The sequence below is a fragment of the Stylophora pistillata genome, chromosome 6, assembly GCF_964205215.1.
Source record: "Stylophora pistillata chromosome 6, jaStyPist1.2, whole genome shotgun sequence".
NCBI lineage: Eukaryota > Metazoa > Cnidaria > Anthozoa > Scleractinia > Pocilloporidae > Stylophora > Stylophora pistillata.
This window is the reverse complement of record NC_142524.1, coordinates 5,649,097-5,674,868: the sequence shown is the minus strand read 5'-3', so window position 1 is coordinate 5,674,868 and position 25,772 is coordinate 5,649,097. Positions and strand designations below refer to the sequence as shown.

General features: G+C 37.8%; 1 protein-coding gene and 2 long non-coding RNA genes across 12 annotated transcripts; 2 read left to right on the top strand and 1 right to left on the bottom strand.

The window, feature by feature from the left end:
- The first annotated feature begins 48 nt into the window (after positions 1–48).
- Positions 49–17,302, top strand: LOC111323182 (uncharacterized). 9 transcript variants are annotated; one of them, XM_088763052.1, is made up of 4 exons: positions 13,369–13,610; positions 13,706–13,856; positions 14,944–15,028; positions 15,572–17,302. In XM_088763052.1, exon 4 carries the CDS (start codon positions 15,639–15,641, stop codon positions 16,311–16,313), a length of 675 nt encoding a protein of 224 aa, XP_088619178.1. In that variant the 5' UTR covers positions 13,369–13,610; positions 13,706–13,856; positions 14,944–15,028; positions 15,572–15,638; the 3' UTR covers positions 16,314–17,302. The 9 variants fall into 9 exon arrangements, with proteins under 9 accessions (XP_088619180.1, XP_088619179.1, XP_088619183.1 ...); XM_088763055.1 differs by lacking the exon at positions 14,944–15,028 and having other exon boundaries at positions 13,368–13,610; XM_088763054.1 differs by lacking the exons at positions 13,369–13,610; positions 13,706–13,856; positions 14,944–15,028 and adding an exon at positions 49–320.
- Positions 4,289–10,446, bottom strand: LOC148727927 (uncharacterized). 2 transcript variants are annotated; one of them, XR_016002430.1, is made up of 3 exons: positions 10,105–10,446; positions 5,640–5,732; positions 4,289–5,373 (listed from the first exon to the last, which is right to left on the bottom strand). It is a non-coding gene; the product is annotated as an uncharacterized LOC148727927 (long non-coding RNA). The 2 variants fall into 2 exon arrangements; XR_016002429.1 differs by lacking the exon at positions 10,105–10,446 and adding an exon at positions 6,678–7,237.
- Positions 17,303–22,066: 4,764 nt separating the features above from the next.
- On the top strand, positions 22,067–23,828 carry LOC148727926 (uncharacterized). The gene is made up of 3 exons (XR_016002431.1): positions 22,067–22,242; positions 22,327–22,395; positions 23,364–23,828. It is a non-coding gene; the product is annotated as an uncharacterized LOC148727926 (long non-coding RNA).
- Positions 23,829–25,772: the final 1,944 nt, after the last annotated feature.

The following is a 25,772-nucleotide window of genomic DNA, read 5'->3' as shown; positions in this document are numbered from 1 at the left end:
AAAATAAGCTATTTAATGAAACCGCGCTGAAAATGTCAACAGAACGAGAGTTTCCGCCTAAACCTTTTCTTTTCGCCATTGTCTCGCCCTATGTTGGCTGTCAGGGTTAGATTGACAAACGCCGCTCTGCACTGAGCCAACAGATTAACACTGTATTATTTTCTCTAACAAAATCTGAAGTGTACTCGCATATTGGGTATTTTAGCTTCATGCTGAGGACGGTAGAAAGGTAGAAACACGAGCATATTGAAACAACCATCTCCCAGAGAGAAGAGAAGTTTGCGCGGGAAAAGAAACAAAAATTAGTCTCCTACAAAGAGGTAAGTTTGTGAATATCTTTCTTCCACTGAGGCTAATGAATATCAGTTTCCATTCACGAGAGGAATCCGACATTTTGGAAACACATGGCATCTCTAAGGTTTCGAAAATTCATGATTTAAGCGGGCAAGGTCCAGTTCATGATAATCTTCACGGCTAAACAACTATTATTAATCGCCTGTTCCCATAATGTGTGCCTGTCACCAATAATCTGGGTTAATTCCTGGAAGGTAAAGTTCATCTCCTTGCAATATTCCCAGTTACAGCGGACAGAGTCCTTTGCATTGTTTTGGATGACAGTAAAAATCACTTACTTCTTATCAGAGAAGATCTTGATACAATCTATTCGCAATGCAAGCTACTGACTAGAGGACACTGAAACTGCGATTTGCCACAGCGTCCCGACTGTTAAAATAGTTACAAGGGCTTTGTACGTATGTTCAACCGCCAACCAAATTCCGTTCGGTGCCCAAAATGGGGCTGATTGAAACGATAGCGGTTTACAACCTCAGCGACAACATTCTAAGCCTTTTAGATTCAAACAAGAGATCAAAGGTTTATGCCTGATTATTCTTCCAGATCATCTTAATTTCAAACACGTATTGATAATGTTGATAAAAAGGAAAGTCCATAAAGATGACCGACGCAATGATTTTTCATTTTATTTTTTGATTGCCAAATCAACCATAAAAGAAGGACTACAAACCAAAGAAAATAGATCTGGCAATAAAGTAATCCTTAATAAACGATTGGATAAAATGGAGGAATTTAGATAAAATGGCCCACTAGCGCTGATTTTAAATATGTTAAAAACGCACATCACAAACGTTATAAATGGAAAGAGAGCCTTAAAAATCCATTTGAAAAATTATGTATAATTTAAACTTCTTGGCGCCTTCATTTCGGCCTTAATCGCATTTTTTTAAAAGTGCTAATGAATTTTTAAGTTAATAATTTCTTGCGAAGGTAAGCCATTGTTTTGATCTAAATCGTGTGAACAATTAACTGTAAAACAGAAACATGGTTTCTAGGAAGGGCTTCAAAAACGACGGCAATTAATTTCGAACAAAGGAGCTGAGGTGTAGATTTGTAAAAAGGCGCATTTAACCTTCGATAATATGTGCGAACGACGAGTCAAGATCGTAGAAGTGCTTTTGGACAATTCTAAATTAAAATCTTAATTTTATCTTGTCAATCGATTTCGTGTGTATGTTCACAACAGTTGTGATTTCAATTAACTTCCACAGTTTCCAATTTCCGTCTGCGAAAGCAATTAAAAAACTCTACTTGAAGGACAAACAGAGCAAGCCGTTGGAAGAGGCCAAGGCATTCAAAAGAAGTAAAAACCTCAGTCCTTCTATTTCAAAGATTTTTTAACACTGAAAAAAGAGCACGATTTTTTTCCAGGCGGGCCATTTTGAATAAATGAGCGACACTCGTAGTCTTACAGACATTTTTAAGAAACAACGCACACTTATTCTAACAACAGAGTTTTAAAAACTTTTGGAAATCTTATCACAGTGGTTACTGTATTGGCTGCAAAATCAAAAAGGAATGATCAGGTTATTTAATTTCATAATGTACTGGGGTATATAAACGTTGCCTCAATGTTGATACATGTGGTAGCTGCATTAAAAACTTTCACACACTGTCCTGACAAACTTGGGAGCGAAGGATGCAATATATTCTATCTAAACAATGTTGTGATATTTGTTAATGCGAGGTCAGCAAAATAACTCCCTTTTTTATGAACTTTATCGATTAGCAGCCGCGGAAAAGCTGCTGTTGTTATTGTTGCCAATTCAAATTGTTTGCCTGATTTATTGTTGGGGTTCTCGCGATTGCCGTATCGGGCACCATTCCCACTAACCCAGTAATGATTACTCGGCAAAATCTCGCGACTGATCGACGAAAAATCACAAAAACATACGATGGATTACTCGGCAACGAATGCAAAGCGACGATTTATCAGCAGCCCTTTAGAGCATTGATGAAAACTTGCAATCAAGTTTCCTGAGTATTCATTGGTTTACGTGGAAAAACCTTCTTAACACCCAGGATCACTCCGATTCACAGACAATTTACTTTTGGTCAATTTCATTTGATTAAAATTGAACAAGCTAACGTAATCGTCGACGTTAACTTTGGCCTTCAAGCGCGCCATTGCGGCTAATTGTGGAAATAGTTCACAGGCCAACAAGGAAGTGACCGATTCGTCGAACTGAAGGATCTCCTAAAGAAATATGAAGACAGTGATGTTGAATACTGTCTAAAGTCTCGTTTCGTGCTCCGCTTATGTGTCTCTTAAGATTAAAAATGCAAATTAAAGCGTGTTGAGCAGAATTAGGGTTACAGTCAACAAGTCTGATCAAAATTTTCAACGTAATTTCTCGTCTCGCTAATAAAAAGGCTCTGAATTAAATAACTCAGAATTTTACCCGCCTTCGAAAACTTCTGCCACCTGTTTTCGATTACACATCATAACTAATGCTCCCTTGAAACCGTGCGAAAATAATTCCACCGGAGAGTTCGTCAAACCAAGTTGCAAAGGAGTTTAGTGTTGCATTTCAATTGGGTCGGCGGCATTCGTAACCTGTAAATAGAGGTGCGAAAACGTTGAATCTTAACCGCGGTAAAAAAATTAACATCGAACTCAAAATCGAACACAAAATGAAGATTCTCAAAAAGTTAAAGGCTCGTCTTTTTACGAGCTACCATTCTGCAAACGGATGTAGTTGTAAAAATAGTGGAACCAGAGGTGTAAATTAACGGGCCCGAAAGCTGTTCTGTTTCCATTCAGAATGGGGTTTCGAGAAACTCCCAGCAAATTAACGGGCCCAAAAGCTGTTCTGTATCTATTCAGAATGGGGTTTCGAGAAACTCCCAGTAAATTAACGGGCCCGAAAGCTGTTCTGTTTCCATTCAGAATGGGGTTTCGAGAAACTCCCAGTAAATTAACGGGTCCGAAGCTATAATAAGGACTAAAATTTAAAGAACGGAGAAGCAGGTTCTGGCTCCCTGACCAGATCATTTTGTTTCTTTAACTGAAAATTTTATTTTACAATTTAAAAAAAAAAATGTAAGGCCTCATCTAGAAAGAAAACAGTGAAGCTTTAAGGGTCCGATAAGTTACCGAGATCTTTAAGAAACGGCCCCTAGTCCCATTATTTTCTAACGATCTCTTAATTCAAAGTTCCCAGATAACAAAAACAACGCGATAAAATTTCAGCATAATATGCAACTTATCGCTTGGGAGACAGCTTAAGGTGTGACGGGCAGTTTCAAATGGTTTCCGATATATGGCTTCCTGGACTACGAATTTTTAAAAGCAAACAATGAAAACGAAAGTGGCCGGCTTTGATTACATTGTGCGACGAGTTGTTAGTTGTAGAACTGAAAAAACATTGTTTTCAATTACTATTATTCCATTAGCTTTAAAGCGTGTGGCTTTGAAGGCTTTCCTTAGCTAGACCTCCACTGTTTCCAACATAGTAATATCTTTCCGAAAAGCAACATATTTTGTTGAGAGTATTCTTAATTTATTCATCCGGACAAACAGAAAAGGAAAGTGTTAATAAGTTAGGGTCGGAAGTGACAACAGTACGAAAACGTGATAACAAGTTGTGTCAGAGAGGAAATAATTAAAATGAAATTTTGAATTTCTACGCGTTATTCAATGCACTCGTGCACGTGCACATGTCAAAAGGTAAAACGTTCATAATAGAGACTTGAAATATTTTGGGAATGAATGCGCGATCACTTTCTTGTTTCAAAGAACTTCTAAATATTTGCTTCCTTATATCTCACCGCAAACACCCGGAAAACTATTGTAATAAAATTGCAACAAATATTGCGCGGTGTCCCAACGAAGGGATTAAACTTTAATCATAGAGTGCAGGTGCATATCAGAGGCGATAAACTTTGTTTTCTTTTGGCAAGGGCAACGCTTTACTTACGAGAATTGCCTACATCAGTAGACAAAAAATCAAGGAAGCCTAAACGAAAATCTAGAGATTTTTGCAGGACTTTCACCGCTATCTGATGAAAGAGTCATTCTACTATTGTGAGTATCAACAATTTTATTCTTTAAGTGTCTAAAACGGTTCTTTGGTGCCAATTACGATGGATTGGGTATCGATGAAGGCCGGATAGTAATGTCAATTCAGTGGTAATCTGTTGAAAGTGAACTTTAAATTTTGAACATTTGAAGAACGCTTACGCTTTCTGACGCCAACCTTAACTTCCGTGATAAGATTTCAAATAAACATGTACCTACAAGAACACAACAAATAACGATATGTATAGGTAGAAGGGGATGAACTGCTTTCACGAAAAGAGTTTGAAAGTGATTTAGAGGCCTAAATATGAACAAGCTATTAATCAATGTTTCCGTTTAACCCTAAGGTAACATTCATGGTGAATTCATGAAGTCACGTTTCAGCGAATTCACAGTAAAATTTTTGAAGTTGATCAATATGCAAGATAATTTTAGTTAAACTTTCATTAATTACAAGGTTTGATTAGTCGCTGTTCGAATTGTCATGTGACATTACTACCGAATTATTTAAACTCTTGCTTTTAATAACATGTATCACAAGGACTGAACAAAAGACTTTCTTATCAATAAATCAGTCCGTTATCATTTACAAATGAAATATCATTACTATTATCTCATTCCAAAGTTTTAAATTGTTTGCGAGCTGAAAGTGAACCAATCCATTGTTACTGACATACGAGTCAAAATCTGTCAAGTCGAAGACAGCTGACTTTATGCATAATAAGGCTAGTTTTAACGACTCAAAAACTTAAATTATGGACGCGCTTGGTATGCAACGAATCAAAATCGTACTTGTCTTAATGGTTCCTAAGTTATATCATGGACGATTGAGTGTTTATTTCCCTTATATAACTTTTTGAAGCGTTTACTATGCAATAAATCAATATATATAGCATGGTAGTCCTGGGGTAAATCCGTGTCTTCTGATTGGTTTATACTAGGTCAGTAGTTTGCCATGCGGGAACAGTCATCAGCCGTGTATTTTTGGTCGCAAAAACCTGCAATTACGAAAAGAGGTTTGGTACGAGTGCCATGTAATAATGTATTTACTAACCTCGCTTCCTCGAGCCGCTTGGCCTTCGGTCGTTTTTGTACGGATCTAGGTCCCATGGGTCCGTACAGCCAAGACAGAAGGCCAATATTCTCTTACCCAGCTCGATAAGTAAGAAGTTAATCGGAGCTAGTTTAAAGTGCCGCTAAAATCAAATATTCGAAGTTTGATAAAAATGTTTTTTCTTTTTAACCTCGTGTTGGACTCACTCACCAGTCCAAATCGTTTTTGAATCAGAGCACAGGAAGTCTGTTTCTTCGGAGCGTATTTTTCCATCTTTTGCTGTCCGCCATAATGAAGCGCGTTCTAACCGAGTAAGCGGAAATGACGTTAGATTCTCAACTGGTTAAACACACGGCTAATTTCAATAGTGTCGCTTGCAAGTACAAACCCTACTAATTTGCAATGCTATAGAATACTCTGCTTGGAAAATATTGGATATCAAGGTCTTAAAGGTGACAGAATAAGCTCTCAAGTCAACGACACTACGATTCTCTAAAGCGATGCGAATTATGGACGTAAAGTGAAAACTGTTACGAGAAAATTTAGTGATTTTTCCCTGTAGAAGTTTAAGCATATTTATTGGTTGCTTTCGGAATTTTAGCGTTCACAATTTATGCGAGTTTCTTTCATTACGATGTTTTAAAAGGATAAAAGCCAAAAGTAAATTTTGAATATAGCCAAGTTAAATTGTACAGCTACATCTCGGTACTTTTCTTGTTCGTTCTTTGTGAAATTTTTAGGTAAATATAAGTGTTAATCTGGAAAAAATTGGTTCTCGTGGTAGTTACAAGCCGAGTCAAACTCGTAATTTTAATTTCCTTCCATACGATAGTTTCCAGACCAACCTTGCATTGATAAGGAGAAACTTTTAATTACTTTTCCACTCTTATCTCCTAAGTTGGGTACCGGTATATTTTTTAAACCAGAACTGTGAATTCTCAACTAAGTTTCCTATTTTTAACGACCTCGCGTTGATTGCATCCGCTCTTTTAATTTGAAATTGTTTTCGTCGTAGAAACAGATGGGAATATGTAGTTTTCGTTTAACTTCAAAGAGATCCAGTCTACCGCTTCTTTCGTTATGCTGTTTAAATATGGTCGATTTGGATAACAATAGCACTTCACGCCAGTTAGCTTATAAGTAGCTGCCTTGTACAGTTTTGTTGATTACATCCTTGATTACAAACTTGGGTCGCTTGTTAGCCTGACCTAGAATAAAGTTTACAGTGGAACCAAAAGATTGTCTCACCCTTGACGTCCGTACAAGCTCGCTCGAAGTAGATCTCCGTGTACCAGCAAATCGTGACGAGTTTCCGTTCTCGCTGCCGAGTGGTCTCTGCCGAGTTCATTTCCCCCAGTTATTGTTGTGCCGTCCGCGAAGGTTCAGTTTTCCAGTTTAGCACGCAGAAAACCTTGTGTCACAAAACCTAACTTTCGGACTTGAGCAGGGCCTAGCGAAAATTTGACGATTCGATGGCCCGGCTAATATTATGTTTGAGTAACAATGTGTTCGAAAAGTATTGTTTAATAGAATATTTTATGTCAAATTGTAGTTTTTTCAGAATTTTCAACATAAGGTTACGCAATTTTCTGGTCGTGAAGTCAAGTAAACAGCGATCTAAGCAGGTAGTCTGCAAAAGCCGGAATCCGGAATTCTGCCAGAATATTTCAACGTCTGTTTTTTTTTTAATTCAAAACAACTCCGATGATTTTCCGAAGAGTGTACGAGCTCCGAATATACTCCGATGATTAACCGAAAACTATCCGAGGGTCTCCGAAGTACCCGGAGATCTCCGAGGAACAATCGAATCCCCGGCTTCATTTGTTTTTTAACGACTTTTTTATCTCATCTTTTGTTTATTTTTAATTATTAACTTATCTATCTTTTAACGGCCGTGAAACTAAATAATAAACAGCAAATCATTCGTCAAATTAAAGGTTAACATGGTTAGCGTCCCTTTAATCGATATCGATTATTCATTAAAAGGATACAAAGAAAATATAGCAATGCCTTGGTCAGTCTCCCATTGGCAATTTCAATTCAGGGAAAGCACTTCTTAACGAAAGCGATAAGCTCTTCCGTTAGAGACAGGCCTCCCTCATTCCTCCTCAACAAACCCACAGGCAGCCCAAGCTCACTACTAGGAAAGCGGACGTTATTCTTACCGTGTTGCGCAACGTTTTATATTTATAAAGGTTTGTATGGGATGTTATCGGTTTGCCTTAAAAGGGAGAAAAAAAATGTCTTGTTTTGAAATAAAATGGGCTTACCTTATTGCCTTGTTGTTTTCTTTGTTGATTCCTAGCGTCTTACGCCATTTTGAAGCGTTTTCGGCGAGTTAGCGCTATGTCAGTGTTCAACTACTAAAAGAAAGAAATTCGAGATTGGAAAGCCGATCGATCTGGAGATAAAAGCATCGCTAGTGAAAGATTTGTGGGAGGAATTGGGAATCGAGTGAATGGAAATGGAACTGCAACATCTCTGCTTTGATTTTCTGGAGGAGTCGGGACTGGTGTCAATTTTTTGGCGGAATTATTCGCTTCGGGCGACGGACGCTTCTAAAATAGGTTTCCGGCCTTGTCTTTCTTTCAGCAGTTGAACACCAAAATAGCGCTAACTCGACGAAAACGTTTCAAAATGGCCTGAGACGTTGGTAATCAACAAAGAAAACAAGGTAATAAGTAAGTCCATTTTATTTCAAAACAAGACATTTTTTCTCTCTTTTACGGCAAACCGATAACATCCCATACAAACCTTTATAAATATAAAACGTTACGCAACACTGTAAGAGTCACGTCCGCTTTTCTAGTAGTGAGCTTGGGCTGCCTGTGTTCAGTGACGATACTTCATGCATCACACATGTACCTTGAGAATGGCTTCTACCATAAATATCCCTTGCATGAGAATCGAATATTTTCAAGCCAACATTGCCTTTACAATAGATAGCAACTGCAGTACATCCTATTGTCAGGACAAAATTGTTGAAATTTACGGACATAAGTGATTGAAAGGCTCTATCTAAGGAGGTATAGTACTGATATCCTTCTATTGGAGCTTCTTGATGAACAGTACCAGTGTAGCTCTCACTTTATTAAAGTTCATATCATAGTCAGTCTCGAACACATTTAAACGTGTGGGTAATTCTGTCTGCATTAAAAATGATTGTCTGTTTGAACTGAGACAAACTTGAATACGACTGATTTCCAATATTGATTATGGACACCAGATCATTAGCAGAATTGATTCCTTGTTTGTTATTGTAAATTAAAAAGCATAAACTCAATGCAACACATTTTTGTCCTGAATTTTGTCCAAATACCAACTCATTAGCTTGGCTAGCCTGCAGTGCAGGCAGTTTTGGTGGTTTTCATCTTTCGTGTGTTTAGCCGCCATGTTGGATTCGCTGCAGACTGGGAGAATTGGGGCAGGAATGCGAGAATGTCGGATTGGGTGGGGGGACGGGGAAGGAAGATTTTTCTTCCCCTCCCCCTTCCCCAATTTTTCTCTCTCCCTCCCACTAGCTTGGTAAACTTTTTACCTCGCCCCAACTCTCCACTGTTTTTCTAATTCAAGATGGCGGCCTGAACAACCGATGGGAATATCCACTCGCCCCGCCAAAATCCACCTGCACTGCAGGCTATAGCTTGGCTATATGGTGCCGTTATTGTTTTGTTAGGGTCAATGTACATTGGAGTAGGACCAGGGTTTTTTTCTATATCTGAACTCAGTTGAAATTTACGATAGTTTGATACGTGTGTCTGACTCTTACAAAGACACATGGGTCTATTACAAGAACACATTGATAAATACCGACCCGCTCTATACTTCAATTCAATTATCCTTTGATAAACCCTCACAGAACAATTCAACAAATACTTCTTCTCATGTTGTGTTACTTCATTTAATCTTACCCTCTTCGTATTAAGCTTACAAACATTCTTTGTAACTCTTCTAACCTTCACATAACGACGTAACCAAGAGGAATTCGGTATGCTTGGACGAATACGCTCATAAACAAATTCCTTCGGTTTTCTGCCCTTTCTTCTGAGACGTTTCAGAGCCGTTTCTTGTATTCTAGTGGGTTGTCAATCACGTCTAAATACACGGTTATGGTTACATGTAAACATAATATGAGATAGCTCGTTTGATATAGCAGGTTTCGCTTGATATTCCTCGATAGAAGGTTCACTCGTAAAGGATCGCTCGTAAATTTATCTTTCGTAAAGTTCGCGGACCGACCCGTTCCCAAAACGTTCCACAAGTTTTAGTGTGGGTCTACCGATAACGGTGTGTGACTTTCTATGTATACTGAGCGTAATAGCCATCGAATTTCTTTCGCGTACATTAAGCTAGGAATTCTCTACGAAGGCAGCCATTGCTTTGAACCATGCGCTCTAGAGTTCATTCTACGTATGTGCATACACTTCACGCATGCGCTGTAGTGGAACTGCGTTTTTGTGACTGAACGCCAAAAAAAAAAAAAAATAAAAAAATATAAAAACCCAGCCGAATTTATACCTCGGGCGTTTCCTTCGGAAAGCCCGAGTAATTATGATCTCGATCAGTTTATTTATAAACTTACTCTGCCTCTGCTGTTTCCCCTAGTGTCAGCATAGTAGTATACGACTTTTTAGACCTTGTTTTTAAACCAATACCAGCAGTTTGTAGCACTCACCTGTTCAAACAAACACTTTCAAATCCCGGGTGATTTGTAATAATGACAATGAAATGGCGTCGACTTCACCAGAGAGTCTTCTGAGATGTTCCTCTTGTTCTTCCTCAACAGCGACTTGCATCGCGTATTCGCGATACTTTCGTCGTATAGTGCAAAATCCCCCGTTGCCGATAAAAAGCTATCCTCCGAGGCGCTAGTCAAACACTTCCTTTTCTGAGCTCGACATATTTCCCGATAATTTCCCTTGCCAAGAAGTCTTGGAAGATAGTCGTGTTCAGAATCTGTCGTCGCGATAGGTGTCAGCCGCTGAAAATATACGGCTCAACTGGAACTGAATTTCATTAATGGCGGACAGAAATACAATGATTTTACGCCTGAGAAAAATCGTGGATAAGAGTATTTCTGTACCTTCATTTTAACATCTATGTTTATTTCCGAGCCCAAGGTACTATTTAATATTGAAAAACAGTGGGAAAAAAAAAGAGACTATTTTCGTCTTAGTGGCACTTTAAAGGTTTAAGATTTATACTCTTGGACAACAGCAATTATTTCCTTCGACTCATTCAAGTACAAGCAACAAGATGTCTCAAGGAATAACTGACTGCAAGTTGACAAAGCAGCAAGCCACTAAGCCCGCTTTCCTTCGTTTGACCACAATAAACTACGTATTATGAAAATATGGGTTTCGAAACTGGAACAGCCTGTATCCTTGTGGAAATTAGGCAAAGCTTCCTTTCGTAGCCAACAAAGGGAGTGCATCGTGACGATACACGTGATAAACCCACTCTAGGCCAGGTTGTTCGAAGCTGGGTTAATATAACCCAGGGTTGGTGGGAAATCATGGATTTCAGGTCTGAAAGCTTTAAAAGAAAATTCAGTATGAATTTTTTGTCAACAATTTTGTTAATCAGAAGCTCTAAAATAAATAGAGAAAATTATTACCAAAAAGGCTTTTTAACAAAGGAATAAAGGAACCCGGATTAAAATATAACCTTGGGTTAGCGCTAATCGACCTTCGAAAATCTGGGTCCGGGGAACATTTGTACAATTCCGGAAAAATATAAGGCCTTCTCAATACAAATATAGAAAAGTCATTTCCAATACAACGAGTCCTTACTAATTTTGAGTTGCAGTGGAAAGGATGAAAAAAAGATTCAGTATCCAGAATTTAACTTTTTGCTGACTGCCATTCAGTCGTATAAGGAATGTCTGAATGTCTGAATTATTCCTAGACAATTTTAAAGAGGTTGATTGAATAATGCAGTTGAATTTAGACGTTTTAAAGTATCTTTTATCAAATTATCATGCCAGTTGCCATAATAACTATTGCTATTTTCCAAGGTACTCAGTTTCAACTTTATCCGCACGTGAAGAAACCATGTCTTCCTTTATTCTTTATCTTTAATTTCATATTCCTATTTTCAAAATTAAAAAAGGAGCAGCATGAACAGTTTTTGTTGACGAAAGGTAGTTTGGTAGACCTTTCAAAATTATTTAATTTGACGCCAAGAAGTCATGCTGTGAAAGATGACCCATTAGGGAAGCTCTCATTTCCTGTATATCTTCATAAACATTGGTCCGAATTAATGGATTTTCCACCATTAATGAGCTATTCCGACGTCTAGAACATACGAATTAATCAACACGAAAAAAAAAAAAAAAAAACATGAATTATTTAAGTGTAGGTAGGTTAATGCGAATGAATAAGTACTCTCCGAAGGCATTATCTTTGTTCGCCGAACATGGCTCTCCTGGAATTGTGAAAGGTAAGGTAAGATGAGGAATTTCGTGGATTTACTTTCATTTCAATAATATGCCACGAATATTCTATCTTAATGATTAGAAGAAAAGATATTTGATTGGCACGAGAAATGCCAGTTTTGTCATTAATTGCGTCTGTAAGATGCCACCTTTATTCTTCAAGAAATTGAACAATGTAGTTGTCGATTTTCTTTTTTTGCGTTATGCATTATGGCCTCGAGATAAAATCTATGCTTAAAGTAAAGGATAATGTGGGTTTTCAGGCTCGAAACGTCAGCCTAAAATATTTTCAGGGCTTCCTCTGCCACAACAAGAAATGCATACCATTAGGTCTTTATTTGCATTTTAACAACGGAAACAGATGTACTGCAGTTAGCTATTGCGCCTTTAACGATTTCAGCTCTGTACTCTCACCAAATCGATTATTCTTCTTTTGAAATAAATGTCAAATCTCAAAAGCAATTTCTTTGAAAAAGGAAAACGGACGGGTTCCTCCTCCATGATATGTAAACACACGGGCAAACAATAAGCTTTTATTTTAAGTCACCTTTCTTGTTTTTAAATTTCACTCTATATAATCGCATGAATGGATGAAGTTTACACTCAAAACTAAGTCATTCACAAATATGCCGTTTGAGGAGAATTGATAAACGACAATCCGCGCCGTGTTTAAGCAACTATAACCATTTTGACTGTGTGGTAACTTCTGCGCATGAGTGTCCCTGGTGAATACGACCGATGCGCACTTTTACTTATTAACTGCTCGCTTTCACTTATTAACTGCACACGTTCACTTGTTAACCGCCACTTTCATTTAATGACCGAAAGATAATTTTTTATTTCAACCTAAGTGAGTGAAAAAAAAAAATTTTTTTTAGTAGGGATTTTCGTGCCTGGAATTAACAATCTAAATACCCCTGAGACAATCTAAATACCCCTGATATACATTTAAACGATTCCAATCAAAAAACTAAGCATAAAGCCATGTTTTTTCCGAGGATAGACTAAATAAGCGGCATGCAACTATTTGAAAATCCAAATCAAAAGAAAGACTGAAAGCTTACCCGATGTTAGAAGCTCAGAAAAGTCGCCGAAAGAAAATTAAAAGCTTTTACAAAATGTTTAATATCTATACAACTTTCACAAAAATCAGTTATTTGATGATTGAAGAAAAAAAATAGCCAGGAGCAGTTATGATAACAGATCTCCTTATGAAAATATTAATTTTCTTATTTCACTTTCAAAAGCCACTTGAGTTCAACAGTTTTCTGTGTATTTCGTGTCAGGAGTCAAAATGGCGTATTGACCAAAGTTTATTAAAAACAAAAAAATGTTGACCAAAGTTTAATTATAAACTCGAATCTACCTCTTGAAATATTTTAGCTCACGAGTGATGATAAATGCTATGAATATTCTCCTCACGAATGTACTTTGGCGACCCCCTTGGCGACCCCCGAGGCGACATAAAAGAAAGTTTGTCATGTAAGCAATCTTTGGGTATCTCACGATTTCCTATTTTTTAATAGTTTCTAGAACTAACGCTTCAATTAATAGTAAGCTATCAGATTAGCAAAAGAAGTTGAATCCTACGGGATTAATACTGTGGAAACCAAAGCGAGTTCAGAACAACCAAGAATGAGATAGTTTGTGTTTAACTACGTTTCTGTTTCGAAGCCAATCCACCGTAACTGAAGCTCTTTCGCTTCCTAAAGGTGCGTTTTCGTTGGAATCAGCAAACTCTAGAGGTAGGCCTTGGCATTAGATAGTGCCGGAAAGCCTTTGTACAATATTCATGCTCAACTTTTGATTCAAAATCTAAAATATTCACTTATTCTTGAAGTGTCTTCCGAAGGAAGAAAAAAGCCTTTTATGTTATGGAAGCAATTCAGCCGGGCCGCTAACAGAGCTGCGAAGCTTGGGGAGAAACGTTATTAAAATTTTCCCAACACTCTGCTCTTACTAATTGTTGATTTACACAAAGTCTATTGAGGGTAAGGAGCCCAATTTTTTGTTTTGCTTTTCTTTTTTTAAGCTTGCCAACGGGAAATAATATAATGTCATGTGGAGAAGTTCTATTTCGCAATAACCTTGAACCTTCCAGAAAAATTCCATACAACATAAAGAGCTACGGTTGAAATGATGTGACGGAAATTCTTATGCAGGAGGCGTTCTGATCTCAAATTTAGCAGACCGTGTTTTAAAATACTAATAAATTTAACCAATTCTGCGAATCTTGTCAAAAGGGAACGACAATCCATTTCAACATAATGTGATCCTTCATAGATGGACATTATAGTTTTCTGAGAATTCAGTCTTTCATAATAAGTTCTATTTTCATTCAAGCGACATCTAGTCAGAAATTAACACAAAAAATGAATTAAAAAAATTTAAAAACCTATAGGATAAATAAAGATTTTATGACGGTTCAACAATTCGATCAATCCAGTAATCGCTCCCAAAATAGATTATTTTATTTGATGCGATTTTAAAGAAGCGGTAAACTACATGCCAGATTACAAAACATGACAACGCAACTTGCTTCTAAAATTATCAGTTTTCAAATCTACATTTCCAGCAACCTATCCCCTTTCACCAATTTACTTAATGGTTAAGCCCATACTACCATCAAACAATCAATCGAAAAATGCAAAATTTGCGTAGCTGCATAAGTTGTTTACATATAGCTGACACAAACCTGACATAAGGGAGAATTGAAATTTGCAAATCTCTCGCGCCACTTGAGTATCTTGCTTTTAGCGCTCGAAAAAAATAAGAAGCACAAATCAGCTCTAGGCCCTACTTTTTTTAATCCCCGTTGGCGGTAACAAAACTCCATTGAAATTATCGAAAAGGTAAAATTATGACAAATTTTGAGTTCAGAGAGGAAGAGACGGCGACTGTTTTGTCGCTTATGGTTACGAATAAGAAAAACAGTGTGGCGCCTTTCCTGCACCTGTCCGCCGCGTGCTTGTTTTTGAAAACATTGCGGGGATCCCCTATAGAGGCGCGTACATTGAAGGAGTCATTCCTAAATGATAGCTATTAATGTCCAGCGGCAGAAATCTCTTCTTTTACCAGCGAGTGCTTGTGATGGTAAAAAGGGAATCCTATCCAGAATCAAGTTATTCCGTCTTGATCATAATAGCATACCGCGTTGTAAATGGTGAGTTTTTGCACCTAATTAACGTGACAAAGAATGCAGTGTAAATGAAAAACTAATTGCCTTCGACACACAAAAGTCGATTCGCCAGCAAGGACATGTAACATTGAAGAGACGCTTTTCATAGCAACTCAAACTAAACATCTCGAGCTCTGTCACGTAGCCGCGAATTTCTCGTGTTAATAAAAATGGTGCTTGAGATCCTCTTTGAAATGTCAGCATCATGTTTTGAATTCATCCGTTAAAATTGTCTTCAAAAGCATAAGCTTAACTTGACAGGTATTCTCGAGGTTATAATTACCTTTATTTTCGTGTTGTTTGGGCCATACAGAAACAAGAAGGCGAGTGATTGTATAAAAGACAGATTTTCACAGAACGAAGAAAACATGTTTTTTAAGAATGTAATGTACCTTCAACTGACTTACTTTGAAAATATGGAAATTGGTTTAGTAAATCCTTATTTCATATTTTACGAGAAAATATCAGCTTTAATTGCCGGCGTAAGGTTGCCAATATTTTAACCTAAAATCTTTTTCCCTTTCACAGGCTCAAGAACAACATGAATGAAATTTGCGGGTAATGAAAGGCAAAAGAAAGCAGAAGCAGAAGAAGGATGGAAAATACAACTGATAACTATCGTAGAATTCCACCGCGAAGCAAATTTAACGACGAAGAATCCACTGCAGTGTTAAGGCTGATTATTGAGCAAGAAAGACTGCTTAAAACTCCAGCAAATCCGGTTCTGAATATCAATAGTGACAAGCTGAAAAGACTCCCTCCACTGAATGGCAAAATGCAGGATTCCTTGGATCAATTTGACCCGCACAGGAGCCAGCGGAAACACAGGCCGGGGGACGACATTGTTCTGAGCAGGCCGACGCTTTTGAAAGGAAAGGAATGTCGTGCGCTCGAGGAACCGGCATCGCTCGGCAAGCCAAAAGTTCCAGAAATATACAGCACGCCAAAAATCGCACGTCCTCGAGATCGCGAGAGACCGCGCGCGTCGTACGGACGACTCGCTCCGAGTCGTAGTAGTAGCACGGAAACGAACACGCGAATCCGCTCAAGAAGCATGGAGGAAGCTACGGAGGAATGTAACGACTTAACTTTCTCGGCGACTGACGAGATTTTGGAAAGACCGACAAATCCTACACCATTAGAGAACGAAGATGACTTTAGAAATAATCAAGAAATTGCAGCCAGGACTTCATGTAGCCAAAGCGCATGTGATGATAGCGAAGACGACAAAGTGAACACACAGCGAGTCATCGCTTCTTACATTAATTAAACGATACAAAATGTGGTTTTCTTAGTCATGGAGCAGACATCATGCGAACGGAATGACGGAATGATGGTAGAGTTGGTTTCACTTTGCTTCCTGTTTACCTGGTGACAAACTTTTAAGAATAAGCAAACTTGTTGACATAATTGAGAACACTTAGACGGCTTGGGAAGTGGACTAACGTCAAAGCTGATTTTAAAGAAAAGGTTTAAAGAAACCGTCTCGCCATACTATTTTAGAACTAATATAACCTCTAAAGTAAAAATGAAAATATTTCAGTAGCCAGAGATGGCATTGCATAAAAAAAAAAAAATAAAAAAAACTGGACCATGTCTTGGATTAACTAAGATATCTTTCTCTCGATGTGACAAGTTTTTATATGTAACACGCTCGTAATTCCAAAAATAGTAATTTCAGAGTGCAGCCTCTATATCCCGCGGCTCGTAATTATTATTTTTTTTATTTCCAAAGCAAATAAAATTGAGGAGCCATTCGAGACGGTTTCTTGCCAAAGGGTAAAATTAAAAGGAGCGTCAAACGCGGATAATTTCGACAGTGCTGTTGGGCATTCTGGCAGATATCGAGAAAAATGAGCTTTTTCACTTTGATCAGCAAGATGAGATCTCACAAATTAATTCACAATTACAAAGGTGAACTCAGCGGGAAAGGACCCCAACCTCCCCCGTCGCTGAAGAACAATTTAGTGTGTCTCATTATTATGACAACCACGAAACAACGGAGATTGAAAGCGAGACAGAAACTTTAATCTGTAAACTGACTCAACTCAGCCTTTAAACGAACGGAGCGGGCGCCATAAGTTCTTTTATCAATATTTTACCGCTTGTATCAAATGTGTACCGTTGGTAGGGAGGGCTAAGATGTTTACAAGAGAGACTTACAAAGAACCGCAGAAAATGTCATAAGAGAAATATATAATGCAAAAAACACCCGAGGCAACGTAAAATGAAAATAAATGGAAAATCATATTTAATGTATTTGCTTTGTTTTGTTTTTTAACCAAACAAGTCAAAACAATATCACAACAAACCGCTTTGAAATGCTTCAAGTTAAAAACATGGTATATTTCAAAGATTGCCGCTTAAAGTTTTGGGCTACTTTGAAATTTCAAAGTCTTCAAAATAGTAAAAAAATGTAAAAAACTCATAAAAAATACCATATTTTTGATAACAAACTTTATTCGAAAAGTCCAATATCTTAAATGCAATCGTTCGACTGCCTTAGGTAAAAAGTGATCATAGAATTCTTTAATTTCCTTATTTGATATATTTTCTGTGTACTCAAAATTTACAACATGAACGGAAAGATACTTAAATAATTTACCTCGGTGGTCCATTTTTACGGCAGCACGTTCACAATATTAATTGAGCTAGCTAGTCTTTACACATTACTGTCTTTGTTTAGCACCTTGTACCATTCATGCATCTATTTGAATTTTGCGACCTTCCCATTTTCGCTGCACTTTCAAGATTGTGATTGGTTTGTAGTTGGAACGCTTTATTCGATTCGCCCAAGGCGACAATTAACGAACACGTAACATTCCCTGTATTGTGTGAGGTTCATTTTATGTTCAACGCTTTTTCCCGTAACGCACGCTCACGCAGATTCAGCACGTTCCACGGATCGACGCGGAGATGTTTTCCTAAGCTGTGCGAAGGGACACATAGATGCGGAAAGTCGACGAAAAGGAGTGTTTTTTAAATAGTTCGTAAAACAAACCACAAGAACAGCTGTTTCAATGAACATTTTCCCTTTTCATTGTTTTTTTTCTCTCTTATCGACTAATATGTATGGCAAATGACCAATTTAACTTACCACCTATCGAAATATTGATATCAAGATGAACAACCCTACAGATCGTTATCTGCTTCGACGAAGTCAAATTGAATACAAACCACACTGAAGTCGATAACAGCTGCGAGGAATTTGAGTTATCATATGAAAAACAGCGAGTGAAAACATTAGTATGACGTACTCCGGTGAATTAATGAAAATTTGGAGACAATAAGTAAATTGAGACCTATTTCGTTTGATGTCAAAGGTTTGGAACATTTTAATCATTCGTTAAAAAAAGAGAAATAAAAAAGGACCTACAACACGGAGAGGCATAAGAGAGCTTACTTACTTGGAGAATTGCCAAAAATTAAGTGTAAGGATTTTACCGAAATAAAACGCTTGCCAAATTACGCACATGAATGTGAAAACAACATTATGGAGATATTCTATCGACGTAGGCAAACTTTTATCGTGCCACCAGTGTAGGAAACACATTACAATAACAATCCCGAACGGAAAGCAACAATTATTTCAGGCCTCGTTTTCCTTTGGTTGAATTAGTGTGATGTGTTAGAACATTTACCGAAATTCTCATCTTTGTCCTACATTGTAAGACCTGTTTTAATTTGGTTGCATTCGATTTTAAAACTTGCTTTGTGAACGAGATCCAGAATCTTTTAATTTTCACAGCATCGGAAAAGATATTTTAAGTCATGCAAAATAAGCTTCAAAGGCGTGTACGCAAATATTCAATTATACGTCGAGCACTTTGCTTCTAAAAAAATTCTAACCTGAATTCATTTAAATCAAAGGCAAAGCAAATATAGTTTCACTTTTTGCTGTGTCAACGTATGACTTGGTCAAATATCACAGATAGAAAAGTGAGTTATGTTTGTCATTTTATCCTTAAGTTAGATAAACTCGGCACGGCAAATTTGATGGAGGAATAACCATAGGGTTCAAAGATTACTTCCCCAAATAAAAGGGTTAAAAATTGAATAAGAAAGTAGCATCGCGCATGTCATTGTGAGATGGAAAAGAAATCTTCCATATTCCTCGTAATCTAGTCACATTCTAAATTTGTACACGTTCTTAAGACTCCCCATTTCTCTTACTTTTTTTAGTTCTTTCCTAATCTCACACTTTCTTTCACTTTGTTCCTTCAGTTTTTAATTTTATCCGCAAAGAAACCACTACCTAACTTTGCACACTGAGCCGAAAGTGGTGCCGAAAGTGATATACACACTAGAATGTCAAAACTTGTTCACTAGCATTAGACAATTTCAACATTCTCCCGATTTCAGCCTTTCTCTTCTTTCGACGATCGATCTCAGAATTTACCATTCTTGTCATTTAATTTCATCTCTAAATATAACTTTACGTCATCTAAGCACATTGCGAATCAGGCAATGCCATATAAATCTTAAATATAATTAAACTTTGCAACCGAAAACTGAAATAAATAGAAGTTTAATAAAGGAGTAAAAAATGCGCAACGTTGCCTCCATGTGCATGTAAATGAACTAACGAAAGCGAACGCGTCATTAATTGCTAACCAGCAGGTAAGCAGCAGGTTCTATTGCTAAATAGATAACAAAACGCAAACCAGCAAGAAACTAACAAAAACACCGCCCTGGGGAAAACTTTTTCAATTACCTTTGCTCTTTAACCGACTACCTTTCTTTGAAAGTTCCGACGAAAAGAATTATCTTAATTGAAGTCGTAATACATTAAATTAGGTTTGAAATTGAATGTGACGCATACAGATAACTTCTCGCAGCTGCTGTTAGCTATCAATGTTGACTTGTATTTGTTAACGAGCGAAAAAAAGATTAAAAGCCGAAAATACGGTTATGACTGAGTCATATGCCCAAAACATGTCAGTCAAGTTGATAAAGTGTCAGTTAGATCAAACGTCTAAGAGTTTTTTTTTCAAATTTCCCCGTAAGCCAAAAATAGAAAAAATAACCTGCCAAAGTGGGCGTCTCTTTCAGGAATTTAAACTTTGTGTTCCCCTCGTTACCTTTGGCAAAAAACAGAAGCTTCGCTTACGCTGGGGAAGTTTTTTAGAAGTTTCGCTTGAAGTTGAACTTTTTTTCTCCGTATCGAGTTCGTAAACAGCAGGCATCGGGACCACTGAAGTTTCCCTAAAATGTTTCCTATAAAGATAACCTTTGATAAAGATGAGTTTAATGATATATTACAATGATATATTACAATATTACAAAAAATTAATATGCACTTCCTGCAGTTAGCAAAGGCTAGTCGAGGCGGGCAGTGTTTAATACGTATATTATAAAATATAAAATAAAAAGATTTACAGAGCAAGAGATTCAAAATTCTAGACAAATTATAACTACATTAATACATTTAAGATACGGTTAGAAAACAGAACAAGCTGGGGTCTTATAGTTGTGCTATTAAAGTAGACAAATTCTCGTTAGAAGAAACACTTCGACTTTTCTTCGCCCAGTTACCACCTTTTCTCTAGTAATCAGTCCCAGCGAACTGATGTTTACTTCTTTACAGTCCTTAGAGGGCGACTTGCCTGTGTTTCGATTTGTATCGTCAACAGAATTCTCTCCTTTATTCAACATGTGTGCCGCTTGTGGAAGACTAGAAGCTTCATGGAAGGTTAATGTTTTGCTTGCTTTGATTTCTTCGATTCTTTTCTGGTCATCACTTTGTTCTGACCCAGTTTCAAAACAAGAAGGTAAACTTCTTTGTCCTTTTTTAGTAGAGCTTTCTGTTCCAGCACCTTCAGAAGTTATTGTTGCATCACTTCCAGAGTGGAGTTTTACACTTGCTTCAGAGTCCATCAGTGCCGCACCTTTTTCACTTAAAATTTTCATTCGCTGTCAATCAGATCTCAGTAAAACAGCAGTCCATCGTTTTCCACGACTCCTCCCCACGGGAACCTCTCGCTCTTTTTTAGCATAAAACCAAGCTTCTCCCCATCCCCGACACTCGGTCTTCGCAGCAGATTTGCAGGACTTGTGAAATTGCTGTACATCTCCTTCATCCTCGATGTAAGGAAACTCCCTTGACGAAAAGTAATCTTCTAATACCTTTCCCTTCGCGCTGTAACTCGCATTTTGATGCTTACATCCTCTTCTAGCAGATCGCGATTTCTTCTCAACGGCGGGATCAAATGCGAGAGACATCACACCAACCCACCAAATGCTTTTCGGTCCATTAGCAGTTGAGTGTTCACTCCTGCTGGCGGACCCTTTACCGAATGCCCTCTTTCGTACAAGGATGAGATTGAATTCTCTGTCGTAGTTGTTTTTCGCGCTCAAATCGATGTCGGTCTCTCTGTAAGTCGCTAAGTTCTCTCAGCACTCGTTTCTCTTCCTCCGTATAATAGACAGATCTTCAAACCCTTCTCCTTTCCAAGTCGGCGCTTAGATTTCGGAATTTCTCCTCTTCAACGCGGCTTTTGAGATCCATCCATTCACTGGGCCGTCGCATTTCACACACTTGTTCCCCAGAAGGTCGCAGCGGTATTCGTTGCCGCAACTCCGGTAAGCCTGTTGCCATTTTTAAAATGAAAATAACACGCGAAATAACAATTGAAACACGCCTATAAAACGAATCTTGAATAAGAAGTTTCCAACTGAGCTCAAATCAAGACTTTTTAGTTTAGGAAGAAACTTAAGCTAACTATATTCTTCCACCTCTAAAACCCATCGCTAAATGGTAAAATTGTTTACTCCTCGTTACTACAGCGCGCACGCAAAAAACAAACACATGGTGAATCATGTTTGCATACCATGACACGCATCCCTACGGTGGCTTCAAAGGGACATACACTTTCCTCTCTCTTTTTTTTTTCACTTGCGACTTTCCTGCTACTTTCTTGCGACTTAGCTGCGAATTTCTTGCTACTTTCTTGCGACTTAGCTGCGACTTTCCTGCTACTTTCTTGCGACTTAGCTGCGAATTTCTTGCTACTTTCTTGCGACTTAGCTGCGACTTTCTTGCTACTTTCTTGCGACTTAGCTGCGACTTTCCTGCTACATTCTTGCGACTTAGCTGCCTGGCTACCTAGCTGGGCCGAGTGGGACGCAGGCTAGGTTGCATTGCCGATTAACAACATGGATACTCTAAAAGAACAGCTAGTTCCGGAGGTCCGAGCCAGGTATTTTGACACTTTCTCCGGTCATTCGTTCAAATTTGAAATGCTGAAGGTACAAAAACTTATATTTGGCTTCATTTTCTTTAGATTTTCAATTTTTTAAAAGAAAAACGTGGGATTAAAGATGGCGTTTGCCAACAGTTTAAAGACGAAAGGGTAAGAATTAATTACGAACTGTTTCCTCTACTGGACGCGAGATTGTGGCGCACTTAAATTTGATATCTCAGAGTGTCTTTTTACACTTTCCTTACCTTCTTGTTACGTCTGGTTTACTTTCGAGAAACCTTTAATCATTTAACTGCAAGATGGGACGGTTATTTGTGCTTCACTAGGAATAGTTTTGACCCTTTTCATAAATGGCTGCCAATTAAAATTTTTTTGTAAGTATTAAAACTAGCCAGACTAACCTCGGTTTTGAGTTAATAATTTGAAAGAAATTTTACTCCCAAACGAGTTTAGTGAAGTTAATTTCATTGCATACAAAATAATTTTAATATTGGTAGCTATTTATCATTCCTAGAATCCAAAGTAATTGATTTGGAAATAATTGGATGAGAGAAAAAAAGTTTTTTTCTTTTGTTTAATTACTTCCAAATTGGACAAGCATGTAGTCCTTTACCCACTAATTTATGTAACATTCCAAAGTAGATGAACTTGATGTAGGGCAAATGTTGGGCCTGATATATGGCATGTACATGTACATGTACATGTTGAACGTGATATACGGCAAATGTTGCTTGTATACATATGGAATTTCTCTTCCTGTATTTAACTCAAGATCTTACTTATTTACTGCTTGATATATTGAGTTTAACACTTGCAGAGAAATTCCATATTAACTCAAGATCTTATTTGTTTGCTGTATTTGATATATTGAGTTGAGCACTTCAATTGAAGAGAAATTCTATATCTGTGTACATCCATGTATTATTCTATAGTATCTGTTGCCATTTTTTCCTTGTTGTGTTTCTTATCTTGGGAAATATACCCATAGGACCCGCAAGTATTTTGTGTATTTTTTTTCACAGTTTACGTTTTCGTATTACACCTCAAGTAACTTATTTTACTTGACTAGTTTCACTCCATACTATTCTCTAAGATAAACTCATTTTTCCTTAGTACAGATGGACTTTACAGCTGTGAGGATGGCAACAGATGGAGATTTGCAAGCTCTTGGTTCAGTTTGCGGGGGCAACATACTTGCACTGAGATAATAAGGATAATGCTGCTCATCGCAATAGGGGATTAATTATTCTTTTCTTTTTATACATGTCATTCATGTCTACTCTAATAGGTTGTGTTAACATAACACTTTTAAAACGGAATGGAAAATAGTTCGTTACCTGCTATTTACTTTGCTGTTCTACCTTGTAGAGTTCATAGATTTCGAATTACCAGGCCAGATGATATCTTTACAATACACTGTACTGTAAAGAGTGTGAATGGTGGGTCAGGCAATTTCTCTCCCCCACAGGTGTGTAGTTTATGAATGAAAATAATCCGTTCTTAGTGTCAAGAGTTTAAGTTCCTTTCCACATTTAGAAAACATGTTGGAAACGGAGAAGAAATAAAGTTGATTTTAATTAGCATTTTTAATTGATTTACTTGTGTGGCTAGATATCCAGCTACAAAATGATAGCGGCATTAGATCTGACCAACAATTAATACCTTGCGATGTACATTTGGCCACACTGAATATTTGCGAACCTAACATAGCCCCTTAACTAACCGCATAGAAAGCTTTGTTTTTGAGTGTACCAAAAACACTGCTCATGCTGGGTAGCCTGTGAACAGGAATGAAATTCAACCATTCTTCTATGGTATGGCATTAATATGGTCCAGTAGATCTAAGTAGAGTTGGAGAGCTTCCTCTGCTGTTGTAGCTGGTTCTAGACCTTCATCCTTCATGATTAGATCGCAGGGCTCTTTAAAGTAGGGACATCCTTTCGCTTGTGGTTGCTCGGCACACGTATCCTGTGCGATTTCGATTTCGTCGATGTCAACAGGAGTCATGTAATCTTGACTCTCAGCCGATGCTGGAACGAAGTAGAGTACATTGCTAAGTCGCAAGAAAGTAGCAAGAAAGTCGCAGCTAAGTCGCAAGAAAGTCGCAGCTATGTCGCAAGAAAGTAGCGAGAAAGTCGCAGCTAAGTCGCAAGAAAGTAGCAAGAAAGTCGCAAGAAAGTAGCAAGAAAGTCGCAGCTGAGTCGCAAGAAAGTAGCAAGAAAGTCGCAGCTAAGTCGCAAGAAAGTAGTAGCAGCTAAGTCGCAAGTGAAAAAAAAGAGAGAGGAAAGTGTATGTCCCTTTGAAGCCACCGTACATCCCTCTAGAGAGTTCTCGACTATATTGTTTGTACAAAGCTCTCCAAACAAAAGGACTTGGACGTACAATTAAGTAACTTATACAAAACGGAAGCAATTCATTAGTTCTCAAGTGGGGTAACAGGTAAATGAGAGGCTTTTTTTTACAAAGGGAAAAGTTGGCACTTCGAAACATCAGAATACAACTTTAAACTTCTCAGCTGATTTGCAATTTGCAAGCTTGGTTCACTGTGTTCTATGATCTTTTCGAACTTATGTTGGCCAAATTGTTTAAAACTGGAATAAGAAAGAGGGCAAATTTTAAGCACGATCTTCGAAAAGAGATAGTTAAAACCTATTTTGTCACGGAGCTGAGACAAAGAAAATATCCGAGTCTTCGCATCCCGATGCTTTACCACGGCGCTACAGAGAACTCTACGTCAGAGCTAAGCCATTACCAGATAAAGGGGGCACGTTTCTGAAGAAACTTTGGTGCAGCATCAGTGGGTTTATTACAAGGTGATTTAGTTTTCTCAACTGAGTTTGTAATATAAATTGGCCACAGTAAAGAGTTTTGAAAGCTGACGTTTCGAGCGTTAACCCCTCTTTGGGCAAAGTGCTGACGCATTCCGGGAAGGTTTACGCTCGAACGTCAGCCTTAGAGACGCTATACGGTGGCTAATTTACATTTTCAACACAGCTGACAAAACCAAATAAACTCTATGCTTCTACAAGCTTCCTATATGACACGCGTTCTGCGTACTTTTGGGATCAGGTGCTTTGCCAGGTGGGGCAAAGAGTTAGATCATTTTTTCATGAAGAGAAAGGTTATCATTATAAAAGCTTCCTGATAAAAAGTTATTCGTGCTTCAAGCAAATTTATTGTACGAATTTCTTGTTGGTTTGATCATTAGCGCTCTTAAATCTCAGTTCGTGAAAATTTCATAGCATCTTTCTGATTAAAAGTACGGCAGTTCATCAAAAAATTCTGACCAAAATGCGAGGGGTTCTTCATTTCATTGTCACAAACTCCTCGTCCTATTCGTATTTAATTTAGTAAAACAAAAGGGTTTATGTTCGCGGGTATAAAGATGTCTTGGGCTTAACTCAGAGTCAATTCATCCTGAGCCGTATGGCGAGGGTTCAAATGAGCTCTGCTAAGGGCCCAAAACGTATTTATGCCCAAGAACTGAACATATGTAAACTGTATTGTTATTATCATTATCACAATAG